The sequence below is a fragment of the Buteo buteo genome, chromosome 7 (genome assembly GCF_964188355.1).
Source record: "Buteo buteo chromosome 7, bButBut1.hap1.1, whole genome shotgun sequence".
NCBI classification, from domain to species: domain Eukaryota; kingdom Metazoa; phylum Chordata; class Aves; order Accipitriformes; family Accipitridae; genus Buteo; species Buteo buteo.
Window position 1 is genome coordinate 27,377,474 of NC_134177.1, and position 14,848 is coordinate 27,392,321.

The 14,848-nt window shown below is 44.0% G+C and overlaps 3 protein-coding genes across 4 annotated transcripts in view; all 3 read right to left on the minus strand.

The window, feature by feature from the left end:
* Positions 1–8,291, minus strand: part of ST6GAL1 (ST6 beta-galactoside alpha-2,6-sialyltransferase 1) — a 90,227-nt gene extending 81,936 nt beyond the window's left edge. For both annotated transcript variants that reach the window (XM_075031956.1, XM_075031948.1), the window contains exons 1-2: positions 5,051–8,291; positions 2,425–2,530 (exon numbers count right to left, since the gene is read on the minus strand). The gene's annotated coding sequence lies outside the window, so the exon portion shown is untranslated. The remainder of the gene's footprint in view (positions 1–2,424; positions 2,531–5,050) is intronic.
* A 172-nt stretch (positions 8,292–8,463) lies between these two features.
* Positions 8,464–10,925, minus strand: COPS9 (COP9 signalosome subunit 9). The gene is made up of 3 exons (XM_075031957.1): positions 10,750–10,925; positions 10,587–10,659; positions 8,464–8,769 (listed from the first exon to the last, which is right to left on the minus strand). The coding sequence occupies exons 1-3, from the start codon at positions 10,810–10,812 to the stop codon at positions 8,732–8,734; spliced, it is 174 nt and encodes a 57-aa protein (XP_074888058.1). The 5' UTR covers positions 10,813–10,925; the 3' UTR covers positions 8,464–8,731.
* A 109-nt stretch (positions 10,926–11,034) lies between these two features.
* Positions 11,035–14,598, minus strand: OTOS (otospiralin). Its single transcript, XM_075033272.1, has 4 exons — positions 14,553–14,598; positions 14,156–14,246; positions 13,800–13,826; positions 11,035–11,622 (listed from the first exon to the last, which is right to left on the minus strand). The coding sequence occupies exons 2-4, from the start codon at positions 14,205–14,207 to the stop codon at positions 11,438–11,440; spliced, it is 264 nt and encodes an 87-aa protein (XP_074889373.1). The 5' UTR covers positions 14,208–14,246; positions 14,553–14,598; the 3' UTR covers positions 11,035–11,437.
* Between the last annotated feature and the right edge of the window lie 250 nt (positions 14,599–14,848).

The following is a 14,848-nucleotide window of genomic DNA, read 5'->3' on the forward strand; positions in this document are numbered from 1 at the left end:
GTGGGGGCACCCTGGGCTGGCACACACAGGGACACCCCTCTTTTGCTTTCCCAAGAAACTGCCCACCCTCTCGCTTTCATCAAGGCTTCAGCATCTCACCACCTCACACTGTATTGCCTCCTTTTTGGATAACAAGAGCTCTGGTTTCCAGATTGTTTCCCCAAAACCACTGTGCGTGAATCCACCCTGACCGGCCAGCCAGAGATTGGGCCTCCACTGGCCCAGGAGACTTCGAGCAGACTAGATTTAGCAAGGGCCAAACTGATGCTCAATCTGATCATGCTGAATTCAGAGAGCTGGGAAAAACCCTGCTCCTATTGTGTAAATTAATGGGAAAGGAAAGAAAAAAGGGAAAAGAAAAAAAAACAAAACACCAAACCAAAAACCTAATCCAGAAACAAAAGGAGATTTAAAAATGCAGCAGTTGCTGGATCAAATGGCATAAGAGGCTTAAATTGAAAGGAGCAAGTTAGAGCTTTTGCAGTGTTTTTTTCAAATATTTTCAGATGGATTTTCTGAAGGCAGGGAAAATTGAAACAACCAAAGTGCTAAGAGCCATTTGGGATAAACACTAGTAGAAAATACTAATTTAAAGACTAGTTCCTAAGAGGCAGCCAAAACAAATTATTCATTTCCTTGCTGCCATGCAGCAGGAGCAAATATGCTTACAATTTTATCCTGTACATCATGGCTTTTCAATCTGCCACGCACATCTGATGCTGTGTGCTTTAGGCCAGGGCAAAACCCCTGATTTCTTAGGATCCCTTGCAACTGCCCCATGACCAGCGTGATCCATATCAATGTGACGTCCAACCAGGCCAACAGCATCTCCCACCTCAAGTCACCATGGCTGTAGCGCAAGAAACACTGTGTGTTAGAAGCTCAGAGACTGGGGCCATGCTGGCCCTTATGGGAAAGCCTTGTTGAACCCCAGATGCTTGCTTGCCCTCCACATCATCCCACACCCCACTCTGGATGCTCACAGGTGCCATCAGACCTTGCGGCAGATGACTAGCCACCCAGGAGAGGCCCAGGGTCACCACTGACTCCTGGTCGGCCTCCTGGCTGGCCTCCTGGCCACTGTGGCAGCAGGATGGCAGAGGGCTACACGAAGGACCAAAACAAGCCCCACAACAGAGACCCAGCCTGGAAGTCCTTGTTTCGAAGCCTGGCTCTGGTTTTGGTCCTGGGTCTTCCCCTGCCCCAGCTGCCAGGGTGGGGGTGCACAGGGCTGTGTCACCTAATACTGCAGTTACTGCTATATTCATATATGAGAAGAATATGTCTTATATGTACGCACATGCACATTATCACAGACCGCGAGGTAACAAAACTCCACAAGAATGCTGCGTATTAGTTCATAAGGCCTTCTATCTTATTTAATCATTAAACATATACCCTCTTTATCACCCTGTAAATGGCTTTTCCAAACTTCCCTGTGAGCAGCAACCTCATGCGCAGACACCTGCCTCCTCGCACGCTGCATGGGTACATGGAAACCAGGGTCACGGGGGGTTGCAGCACTCTGCTCCCCTGGAGCAGCGAGCAGGGGTTCAGCACCGGAGGTGTTTGTGGACTCTGGCTCTAGCCCGGGGAGCTGCAGGGCTGACACCTTGCTGTCAGGGCAGGAGTCAGGCTGCTTGCTGAGGGGTGTATTTGTTTCACCAAAAACAGATACAGAAAAACAGGAACATGGCTTCCCTCAAAAGCACCCTAGTTGTTCCTCAGTCGCTGGGTTGATGAGCCACCCCATGCCCTCTCCCTGAGGGGGCTGGCATGGGGACATCATTTCTGTTCCTTCCCACATGCTCCCACCAGTGCACAACACAGCACACTGTCCTCAACTTGCACCAGGTCTCTCATCTAAATATGATGAGCATGCAACCTCTCCCAAACCCTGCCCAACACTCCAAACACAACCCTGGCAAGTAATATGTAAAATATATGCGATGATGAGCACAAGTACTGTTGCCCCTGTAAGCAGCAAGGATGCATAAAGGAGGGGGCTGCCTGGTTCATGCAGGATCTGCCTTTAAGAGCATTTGCACATGCAGCAATGCAGGGCAGGGCTGCGACACGGCAGGAGGGCAGCAAAGCAGCTCTGGTGGAAGCCTCCTCTCTTCCCAAAGCACAGTAGGGACTTCTGTCTTTATAGGACATTTTCAAACACACTTTAAAGGGTTAAACCTCAGGGTTTGAATCCCAGGCTGAAAACCTGGTCAAGCAGAGAGTTCCTGCTTGAGAATAGCACACCCTTTCTAGGCTGTCTGTTTTATCAAGAAAGAAACCCCTGTAAACACAGTAAAACAAAGCACTTGGGAAAAGTTTTGAAGGAAGCCATTAAGGCACCACTGTTCTGTGCATTGGCTTTTTCCCCTTCTCACAGCCATAAATACTGAAATGTGGCTTCACCACGAGACTCACCCTCCAGGCTGTGAGTGCTGAGACCATCTTCCTCCCAGCTCCCTGCTCGGACAAGGATGCTTCACACAGGGTACCTGCATCACTCATGCATGTCCCAGCCAGGCACCTGAAAAAACAGCAAACAACAGACTAGTCCCCCAGTTAGTGCAGCCCAGTCAGCAGGCTGTGAATGAGGCCCTGCTGCAAGGAAATAGGGAGTCAAAGCCCTCCCTTTAGGGATTTGCACTGTTTTATGAAGCCTTTACCTCAAGTCTCTAAGATTCTTGCTCTACAGTGCTCAGCCAGAGACATACACACTTACCTCCTTAGTAGGCACCAAATCCCAGTTTAAGCCACCACCCACTCAGAAAATCATTTTGCACCCCCAGGAGCAGCAGTCAGCCCCCTCCCAGCTCTCCCCTAAGGCAAATGCTCCCAACAGAGGCTCACCCCATCTGCAAAGCAAGCACAGACACAGGGCAGGGCAGGCAGAGAAACCCCCCGGTTTCAGCAAGCACACCTCTGCCCCACTGCAGCCAGGGTAGAGCCCTGAAGCTGCCCTTAGCACCTCTGTTACTGCCTCCAGAGGCTGCCCAGCCCCTGCAGGTGTCTGCATGTGAAGTCTCAAGGTGCCAAAAATGTCCCGACAAGCTTCAGGAGCAGCAAATGAGCATGACCAGCAATTACCCTGCCAGGCTACAAGCCCCTGGGGAGTTCTTTTAGCCCAGGAACCACCTGAATCCCTGCACGTGGTATGGATATCAGACCTCCACCTCCCTGGCTTTGCCTTGCTGGGGCACATAGCCAGGGTGGTGGCAGTAGCTCAAGGGCAGGGAGCTGCAGGGCACCATGCTGGCCTTATGCTGCTTTTAGGGGAGAGCTGCAAATAGGGTTTGGGAGGGTAGTGAGGTCCTGGGGGACAAGGTCAGGGGAGTTCCTAATGAATCCAGTCTTTTTCCATTACTGCGTTGCTGTGGTTTTACTCTCCTTCCACGCTTCATAAACCTGTGGGATGGGAAAACCTGGCCAAAATAGGCACATATCCAAGGCCTGGGATGGCACCTAAGGATTGCACAATGCTTTGAACATACAATTATCTTGTAGCAAAAGAGCCAAGAATGACACTGACATGCTGAAAGGGCACAGAATCACCTGCTCTCCAACAAATGTAAATGTTTTACTTTGGGTTTTTTTAATCAATCCTGACAACAGATGCCTAGCACAAAGTTAGGTCTCGCTATTTACTGCCTTTCTAGCTGTTGCAGATTTAAAGGGATGGCTTTCCCTTTAGAAACTAATGTACTGCTGCAGGTACATAAATGGGATGCCTCTGGGCATAAACATTGCCAGCAGCTCCTATTAGATAGCAACAAATATGATGAAGACACCAAGAATGAGGTCTCCTTTGCCACTTCATAATTAGGGCAGGTTACAAAGAGAGCACTCAGCTCCTTTGATCTTGACAGCTGTGTTTGAATCTTCCCTCCCTGTACTGCTGCTCCAAGAAAGACAGCAGGAAGGCAGCATGCTCTCTTGAAGGCAGAAAGCAACAACACCCCCCAATGAAAGATTTAAGTCACTGCACTAACAATTAGGGAGAAATAACGTGGCTACAGCTAGAGAGGCTGGCCAGTCTCATCCAGCAGGGAAACCACCTGTGAAAGCATCCGTGGCCCTTTTAAACACAATTATAGGTAACCACTTGTGCTAGTAATTAATTGGAATACAAACAGCAGCTGCACTAAACCATAAAGAGCTACAAGAAAGAGATAAATTGCTTGCAAGATTTGTATCATATTTATTTGTGAAGTATAAACTTGCTAGAGGCTTTTCGGCATGGAAGAAGGCAAAGGGATTAGGATAAAGTCCTAGGTTTAGCTAATCAGCTGTTGTACTTCCATGCAGGAAATATCATCAGATTTGAAGTTTACCCTTTGAAATACTCTGGAGGAAACCAATCCTGAGCATACCCAGGCTGGGAGCAAGGCTGCCACGTTTTTATGATGTTTGTACTAGACATAGGTACCCGATGGAAAGACTCAGTCTGCCGTGGGATTGTAAATCAGCAAACCCACACTCAGCTCATCCTTAGACTCATCCCAGAAGACCAGCCCAGCATAACACCATTGCTCTTTGAGGACAGCTGTGTGACCTCCTTACATGTAGGTGCAGTTTGTCATGCTCCAGCCAATCCACAGGGAAGGAAAGGTTTATTCTCAATGAAATAGAAGCATTAAATGTCAACATCCATTTCTTCCTGTGTGGCATATCAGAGGATTCATACCCACAGGGCAATCTCTGGGATCCCTCCCATAAAGCAGCACAGCTTTATGGAGAGGCATCAGGGAGGGAGGCAGAGGAGGAGATCCCACTTGAAGCCCTTCTCTAAATCCCTTAGAGTCAGGCAGGGAAGGACGGGGATATGAAGCAACTCACCCAGCTCCCTCCAATCCTCTGGGCATCTGTGAAAACAGTGCTCTGCCCAAAGGAGTCAGGACAGCACAGCTTCTTCGCTGCCTAGACAGGGGTTTCTAGAGAAGCTATTCTAGTTCTGTAACATGTTTTGGTTAGTCTTTTAAGGCCAAGGTGGATTTGTCATCCCAGACGAGGTATAACACAGAGAAGGGAGATTCCCACACCACAGTACCTGTATCACAGCGAGGCAGAGGCAACTTCAAAACAGTAGGAGATCAAAAGACCACAGCAGCACGTTGCTCAGCAAGTTTTATTGGGAGCTAGGAGTGGGAGCACACTTTGAAGCTCTCCAACAGGACAGTCACTGTCCGGTGACAGGAGTCCCCTCTGCAAGTGTCCTCACTGAAGCATCCTCAGCTGGACTGCGGGACTCTGAGACTCCCCTGGTGGCAGCAGCTCCTGACTGTACCAGGGATGCTTTGTCACATTCCCTTGATACGTATTCCCTTGCTCAGTCACCCACCTCATACGTGACATTCTCAGCTGCACGTCTGTTTATTCACAACAACATACAAAATGGAGTCTTTTCTCTCAAGAGGTTTTAAGTTTACATGAGTTCATACACAATTGTATAAGGCTTGTACATACATGTCACAGACCAGGTAGTATGAACACAGCCAAAATTAGAGCTGACTAGAAATCTGCTACATGCAAATGGTCTTTTCCATAAACAACACAGAAGTATTCAGCAAAAAATGCCCTATTTGCCAATTTTAAAAACTTAAAGACACTGCTCTGAACTCCCTGTAGTATCTTGAGAAAAAGTTATAATTTGGGTTAGGATTCTGACCCTGCTGCTTGGTAAAGACCAACTGGAACAAATATAAAAGGCAAACTGAAAAAAAAAAAAAATCTGGAAGCAAAAACATAGAAGCAAATCCTTGTCCTCAAAGCCACCCCTGCTGCCAAGGACTGACTTGCATTGTGCTAGTGCTTTTCCAAAAGAGCCCTCATGTGACACTCACATTCCAACCCCATGACTGACAGGGGGACTCACAGAGAACAGGGCTGCACTGTCATCTGCCCAGCAGGTTTTCATGTGCTGAACAACTGCACATTGAGAGCAGGAAGATGCCTGCCAGCTTCCCAACACCCTGGGGAAGCAGGAAGTACTTGATTTATTCATCTAAAATCAATTCCTTCTTTATTGAGGAAAAATACCTTCCACTTCAATTATTGAAGTAAAATATTAAGAAGAAAATCTTTTATTTTAATTCCCTGGAAGTTAACTAAGAAAAAAAAAAAATACCACCAAGGAAAACCCACTACTACCACACTTGGTCTGAGCTTGCCTGTTCTTGCTCACATGAAGAGCAGTGGTACACTGGATTCTCCTGCTAACCAGTTAGCCAGCTGAGAAGAGGCATGGCAGAAATATTATGCAGATGACAGTCAGCTTCCTTTAGCATGGTTAACTTTCTCTCTCACAATGACTTATTTTCATCTCAAAATAGATTGCACTCTTATTCCTAAGAACATACTGTGACAGCTAGCAGTTTCCTGCAAATAGAGAATTGGCCTTGTGAGAGTATCAAAGGGAACGAGCTGACATTCAAGTGTTTTGAAGCTATTCCTTTTCACCTGTGCTGCACAACTGGCTAAGCCCTTTCTAAAGCATTTTAGCACTTGGGACCTCATCCTGGCAAAACTCAGGCAGAAGGTCAGCTTTATATATTGCCAGCTGTCCCACTGAAGTCAGTGGGACAATTCATGACACTAACCTCAGTGCCTCCATAGATCTATTCAGACTAGAGCCTTTATTTGGACACTGAAATACTGAGCAGTACCCAGCAGCTTATGAAGTGCTGCACATCAGTGTCTGTGCAAAATGCTGAGAGAACAGCCTCATTCTTTCGCTCAGAAACACCTATTATGAGTAGTGTCAATCTCCACAAAAGGTATAGGAGTCAAAGCTCAGTAAATGAAATAGCCAAGGCAGACAAATGACCTTTAAATCAATTTTAACAGAGATTTTAAGATCTTGGGATTATTTCCTGTCAACAGGCTGATTGCCCGCAGACTAACTAGAACTACTCACCATCAGCACCTTCAAACCAACACTCCACTGAGGTTTTAGGCATCTCTAAAAAGAGAACACCATTCATACCGACAAGCAACTGTTCAAGATGGATTTGTATCACAGAATATACTCCTGCTGCTGTGATCAAACTTAAAGCTCAACTTTCTTAAAACTTAAGGCAGGCAAATGAAAAACAAAGGAAAAGCCTGTACAAAACACTGACAAGGAAGTATTCCAATACCAAGGTGACCATCTTGAGGAATCTGGGCATCAGCAGAGGAAAGTAGCTAAAAGAGCAGAGGAGGAGAGTTGCTTCTAAAATCTATTTCATCTTTTGCACCTGCCCAGAATACAGCCTCCATTTTCTGGCAGCAGCTCATTTCTCAAAATCTAGTTTGGAGAAAAAACAGCACCAAAGCTAGAAACAGTCCAAACGCAGTTGCTACCACTCAGTCAAAATGTTTACATTGGTTTCAAATGAGGAAAGCTTGAAATACCTGCCTCTTTAAGCAAAGTGAACACTAAAAAGAAAAAGGAGACTGCCTCAGCAAGACCGTTCCTTTAGGGACACATTGTAATGTCAGACACTAAGCACAGTAAATGTCAGAATGCTGATTTAACGTACATTGAATGATGAAACAGAGGATGTTGAGAAATCCACAGAAATACCATAAGAAGACACCTACATCCTACTGTTTTTATTGTCCTTACATTTTTAAGATCAGGGGCCAGCATACTTACTGTTACATTTAAGACTTCCTTTTTTAAGGCAAACCCAAGAAAAAACAAGTGAAAAAGTATGAGAGGCAAGTGTTTCACTCCACGTGAAATTTAGGTAGAGTGAAGTCTTTAAAGAAAGATCAGTCACAGTTTTTGTGATCAATTTATGGAATACAGACTGCACTTAAGATTAGACAGGATTAAACTTTTGATTCTGAAATAATATACTAAAAACTCACCTGTCCCTTCCATTCTGAGATTCGCTTTGGTCACTGAAGGGTGCAAAATCAAACATTTCTAAGATGTTCTGAAAACTTGTGTCAAAATCTGAACTAATATCTAACAGACTGCTTCATATACACTATACCTGTGAGTATGAATAATTACATTACCTGCTGTAGGAGAAAAGAATCCTAAAATTATTTTCTTTCTGTAGAGTACAATTTCAAGAATTAAATTATATTTTTAAATCCAAGCATTCCCATGGCCGAGGGCCAGAACATTTCTCTGCTTAAAATATCAAGATAAAATTACTACTTTTTATTCCTGTACTTTCTAAAAGTACTGATGGTAGTTGAGTATCTATCTTGAAACAGAAGACAACGCATACTCTTCTCAGTGCAACTGGCAAATAAGTCAGACTATTCAGAACAAGCAACTGGCTTAGCCCTAGATAATCCTATATTGTGGGATGAACAAATCTTTTCTAGGCAGCAATATGCCCTGCCATGTATCTTTATATAATATCCAAAATAGTAAATGATTTAATAAAAAAAAAATTCTCTAAGGGAGCTCAGAACACAGCAATATCTACTTTCAAAGCATATCCCAGAGAGAGAGAGGGGTGTTTTTTTAGTATTTTATTGAATGAACACATCAGCAAGTAAAATTTAAAGAAAAATCCACATGCAGCTTCCTAGAAATAACAGTCCACAATTCCCTCCTTAGTTATCTTTAACCATCTGGTTTTCATATTCCCCAGGCAGCTTATACAGGTCCGTCGTGTCCCCCCCTGTGATTTTCCTGTCTTGATTATTTTAATAAATAATGGGCACCACAGGCGATCCTAGAGAAAAATCCACATCTCAGCATTGCATAGCTGGACAACTAAGTTCACTGGATGTCGTCATCATCAAAGAGATCTTCAAAATCTAGTCAGAAAAATAAGATAAGGTAAAATTAACCTTAAAAGTTTCAACTGTTACATATGTACATACTCAAGTATGGTTCTTCATTATTTGGATTAAAGACAGAAGTAAAGGTAAATTAAGTGAATAAGAGTTACTGCACCATCAGTTACTAGAAATGTAACATCAGTGTAGGAAAAGACAAAGGTAGGCAGACCTGTGTATATATTCTCTATCATACACCAATTAAACTGCTTCACTTGTACAATACAAGCTTTGCAATTAAATTCATGAATGCAAGGTAAAGCTTCAAAGGAGGAGGTTTTATAAATGTGTTAAATAGCCATCACATTCAGAGTGGATCAACCATGATTCCCAGACTCCAGAACTAAACAAGTACTACTAACTTTATGCATGCAGCAAGTCTTGGACGTAGACACTTCTGCAGAATTCTGGCTTTAGGTCATAGTATCCAGGCACATGCTTATAAATTTTGCAGATTGACATTCACATTTGTGATTTGCTGTTGCCTTCCTTAAAAAACGTTTCACTGCTGTGAAGGTACTCATAATACTTCTCTCTCAGAAAACTCATCTCACTCAGACTAGTCAAATGTGGCCAGCTAATCACAGCTGTTCTATGCATCTTTGGGAATTACTCTTAACCACTTGGCCTTGCACCTTCCTCATATATTGAGCATAAACTAACAAAATAACTGAAAACAAGTCTTTATTCTTACAGAAGGCAACGTACAAGTGCCATATAATAAAATGAGGATTAATCCTCATTTATAAGAGCCCTAAACTACCAATGGAATACAATATCACAAGCGGGGCTTTCAGCAACCTGGTCTAATGGAAGGTGTCCCTGCCCATGGCAGGGGGGTGCACCTAGATGATCTTTAAGGACCTTTCCAACCCAAACCATTCTATGACTCTATGAACTTGATGGTAGAACTTTATGGAAATACCTGTTCCTGAATATACTGGCTCCAGCAAAGAGCTAGGTCCCTCCCAACTGTTCAGAGTATATCAAAGCTGAACTTCCTTTTTCTGCTGTATTCTAAGTCTTGAGCAATGTGTGAAGCCTACTTTATTTCATAATTAATACCAGTTTGTGACATCAACACCACCACAGCAACTAGATTTAATAATATATCTGAAATTCACTGTTGAAATGTCTAAATATACTTCTTAAGAAGCATAAAACCCCCCACCTTAGTAACCAAATCTAATGTGGCATATATTCTACCCCTAAGTGGCCAGATACATAGCTGCTCTCCTCTAGAAGCAGCTGTATATACCTTATATGCATACACTTGACTTTCAAACAGAGAAAGCATATAAAAACCAAAGTTTTATTTTGCTTTGGGTACATATGCATGCATGTCTTAAGAGATTAAAGAATTATCAATAAAGTAGTAACACCCAGAGACAATTTTGTAAAGTTCTGTCCACATTTTTATATGTATTTGCACTGTTTAATATAAGCTATTTGTTACGCAAACAGATCAAGGCATTTTTCCCTGTAGTGATTTACATGCTAAATCGCCTAAAACCTCCAGGAGAGGAGAAACAAGCATTATATCACCCCCACCTGCATCACTTAACACTGAAGCGCTCTTACCGCACCGCTCACTAGAAGCGTGGTCAGGGAGAACTTTAGCGACTACCAGGCACCAGATATGAGATCAGAGAGAAACCGAGCGAGGTTTGTTCTGATAATCTTCAGTTTCTGCAGCTGTTACTTGGCAGGCCCCAGGCGTCACCATCCCCGCCGGGCAGGCAGGCACCGCGGTGACCCCTTACCCCTCCCGATCCCCGGAGCGCGGCGGCCCTTACCGTTAAAGAAGTCGGCGTGCACCGCTTTCTCGTTGGCGGCCAGGTCCATCAGCAGCCCCGTGCTTCCCCCTGCCTGGGAAAGCAGGCGCTAAGAGCGGCTGGGCCGCACGGCCCTGCCACCCCCAACCTCGCAGGCAGCACCCCCAACACCTCCCCACCTCACCTCATCAAGATCCACGTAAGGACCGGCTCCCTCAGGAAACATCTCGTCCACCGCCGGCTTCATGGCGGCAACCCCTCTCGGCCCCCGTCGCGCCACCGCTTCCGGACGCGCAGCACCTACTTCCGTTACGAGGCCGGCCAGCGGCCTGCCCCTCTGCGCGCTTGGCGGTATCGCCTCTCTCTGGTTGCCCTGTGCGGGGCGGGCCCCGCCGTTGCCATGGCGAGGAGGGCGTGGTGGCTCCGCCATTTTGCTTACCCCGCCCTCCTCGCCGTGGCAACGGCGGGGCCGGTCGCAGGCCCCAGGCCTCAGGCCTTACGTGAGGAAGATGGCGTCGAGCTAGCCAAGGGGCTGCAAAGGATGAGGCTGTGAGTTCTACTGGGGTAGAAACGGGGTGAGCTGGCATTTAACTACTATACACACAGAGAGTGGTTTCCTGAGTCAATGCTGCGAGCATTTTTTTGTGTAAAAAAACCCTCTCAAAACCACGCAACAGAATCAAGGAGTTTATTGATTTCGCACAAAAGCATAAGTTGTAAAAAAGACAAGACTAATGTAAAGCATGAAACGCTATGCATGACTGCTATGAGTATTAATAAGTGGCTGAGGGGCAGTTCAGGTGCAGTTGCTGGCAGCCATGTATTCACTTACACATCTTGGCACCAGTTTCAGCAAAAGACGAGCAAAGCAGTTAGTGCTCATGGTTGGGCACATGATAGCCAAGGTGACTCCCAAAAGGAAACTGGGCAAAGAAGGCTCTGGCCAGTTCATCGATCCTGTCGTAGGCTCCCAGGGTCCGGAAATATTCCACATAGGACCAGAAATCGTTGGATGAGAAGGGCCAGTATGGCAAGGCTACAGATTCCTGGTAAAGATCTAAAAAAAAATTTAAAAATATTGCAGATTACTACAATACAAAGCATTTTTGTTGAAATCTTGGGCCTGGGAGCCAACATGGTTTGGGGTTGTGGGCTCCCCCAGCAGCAGAGAGACAGGCAGAGCCATTTCCCCCTCTCCATGCCCCTGCTCCGGTTGCACCAAGAATGACAGAGTGGGACAAGATGGAGAGCAGGAATTAAGGGACACCATCAGCTTTTGGGGAAATTCAAGAATTCATTGGGCTGCTTTAACTTCTAGGAGGCTGCTGGTTATTTAAAAGCAAGGAGCAATAGCAATTGAATGCTATTTTTCCTCATTCCACACCATTTCCTCTGCCCAATATAAAAATATAAAGAATAAGGTGCCATCATCTATGCTGTGCCCATGCAGCTGCCTGCTCTGCCCGCAGGAGAGCCAGGGAAAGGGCCATGCAGTTGCTCCCTCACCATCCCAGCATCAAGGCAGCTCAGCTGAGTACAGCAGAAACCAGAGGTGCAGGATCCGCCCCGGGGTCCCGGGGACTGGGTCTGTGCTACCCTGACATTGCCTGGGACCACAGAGTTGTGCCTCATCTCAGCAGGCCATAGGAAACAGGCTAAGGAAATGGAGAGGAAAGGCATTGCCACTTGGAAGACAACCTGCTCTAGGAATACCTGAGAAAATAGGAAATACTCATTGAAACAAGATTTCAAATTCAGCAGGAAAATGAAAACAAAATCAATTCTGAAAATGCAGGAGCTCGACCACCCTTGGGCCCAAATCTGGGCAAACAGAGAAGCATATATAAAATGTAAACACTAGCTGAGACCACACAGTTACAAATGTCTGTCTTTGTAGCAAAACTAAACCCAGTATTTTGATTTGATTTAAAGCCCATTTAAATAGATGGGAGCCATTCCACTCACCAGGCTCAGCTTCGGACCAGGATCTTTAGTGGGAATTAAGAGCCTTCAACAATCCTATTGTCAGACCTTAATTTTACAGAGTAAAGTTTGCAGCGCACAGGCACAGGTGGCATATACCAAATCAAATGAACCAGCCAAATGCTGTCTGTAGAGGAGAATTCACTGTTTATACCAGCTGACCTTAGATTCACTTTGCAGTCTGCTGTTTGGCCCAGCGTGAAAGAAAACCATAATTGTTGGTAATGAGAGCAACATGTTACTGCCTGAACAATGTTTTATTTTTAGATTGACACACGCTCTCCTGACTGTCCAAGAGGTTGCTGCAGAAATATTTGCTGTGCACAAATACACTAGCACCCTTAAACTTGTGAAAACAGAGTTGATACATTCAAAAGATTTTAGAGCCATAAGGAAATATAATGGAGCATAGGGAAAAATGTTTTGAATTAAAGGTAATCATATTAGCCCTTATTTTGTATATGTATTTCTATTTTCCGTATCTATTATAATACTCTCCCTGCATATTTGTATCTGTGCACTCAGAATGCTGCTGGCTATGCTGCTGGTTATACGGAGGTGTACACCAGCAATAGCAGTACTTTGTTATTGCAGATACTTCTATGCAACTTTGTTTTCAGAAGGAATTCTGTCTGAAAACACCAAAGAGAGGTTAGCTAATACAATCATCAGTAAGCCAGTGTAAACATCATTAGGATGTTAAAGAGTTTTTTAATCAAAGGCAAACACTAATCCAATGGGCTAATCATGCAAAGTGACACGAACCACAGGGTAGCTGTGCTAAGGGATTTATTCCAACATTTCTTTAATTGGATTTGTGGCAATTTGTAAATTTTAAGCGTTTTGTCATGCACGTCAGTATTTCTTGCCCATAACCAGACAGACATATAGTTATTAGTGTTCAGGACAGACAATTCTCAGACATCTAATATGCTTTTAAGTCTGGTGCTTTCCAATTACAGTTTTGTACAACAGAATTAGTGATTTGACCATAACCCCCCCTTTTTTTAAGACTGCAAGTATATTAGCTCTATTATTAGACATTAATATGTCAGCTTTTAATAATTTTTTTTTAAATTTCAAAAAAGTCACTCTTCTTTCTCCACCAGAACTAGATGAAAGCGCTTCCACAGCCCACTGCAGTTAGTAAGCGTCCTGCCAAAATCGCTGCTAGGGATCAGGTCTGGGAGTTACAAATGACTCTTTTAATTGTTAGTGATACAAGGAAAAGAAAAAGACATTAAGAATTACCATCTCCATCCTGGATTGATCGGGCATCTGTAAATAAAGAGGAAACTCATCGGTACCAGCTCCCACACAGAAGGGCTTTCTGTTAATAAAAGGTTTGCTGTGTAGCCAGAAGCTGACAAGTTCTTTAATGCATATGTAGGACCCTCTGTATAGCCAAACATTTTTTGTTTCTTGAACAGCTGAATAAGGAATTCCCCATTTGCAGTCCCTCAGTGCTACAATACTCTCAACAGCCAGAGCAGTTACAACTAATACACAAGCAATATCTGATACTAAATAGAAGATACTGTATTAGTAACAAAATATTTCTGGCAGCTTGAAAAAATAAATGAGAATAAATTCATCAGTAATCTTACCTGTTAGCATGTTCATCAGCATACAGAAGAAAAACAAGACAATAAATGTCATCTTTTCTGCAAGACACTGCTTGTGTTTCTGAAAAACAATCTGTACAGCTGAGGATTATTACGAGATTAATAATTATGCAAAGTCTATTATTTCTTCTTTTATTAGAAGAATATGTTCCAAAACAGATTCTAATTATTAATTTAGGCATAACAAGATCCAATTACATTTTCTTACAGTTTCTGAACTGCAACACAGAGTATTAAAAGTACCACAGTCCTGAAGTGTGTACTGATATTTTATTTATAAGTGGCATAAATCCAAAAGGCTCCTCTGAACTGACATGAAATTAAGTGTCTTTGGAAATGTTTTATTTTGTGGTTAATTTAATTTCACTTTAGAAATTACCTCTCTCTCTGTCCTTTTCTTCTTCTCACAGTAGCAAAGGTCTGTAGTTCCGAGTCAGCTACAGAACTCCAAAAGGATTTCTATTGCTGTAAAATAGCAGTGCTGTTTAAGGAAGGGTCGGGGGAAAAGGAGAGAAACGTCACCAAGTTACTACACCAATCTGATTTTGTCGCCTTCAAGTAGAGATATTTTAACTGCTCACATTTGCATTATATTTCAGCACTGTCCATGGAAGAAACAGTAGACAGTTTCTGAGAGGAAATCAGAATCAACTTTGGCAATAATACTTTTGTATT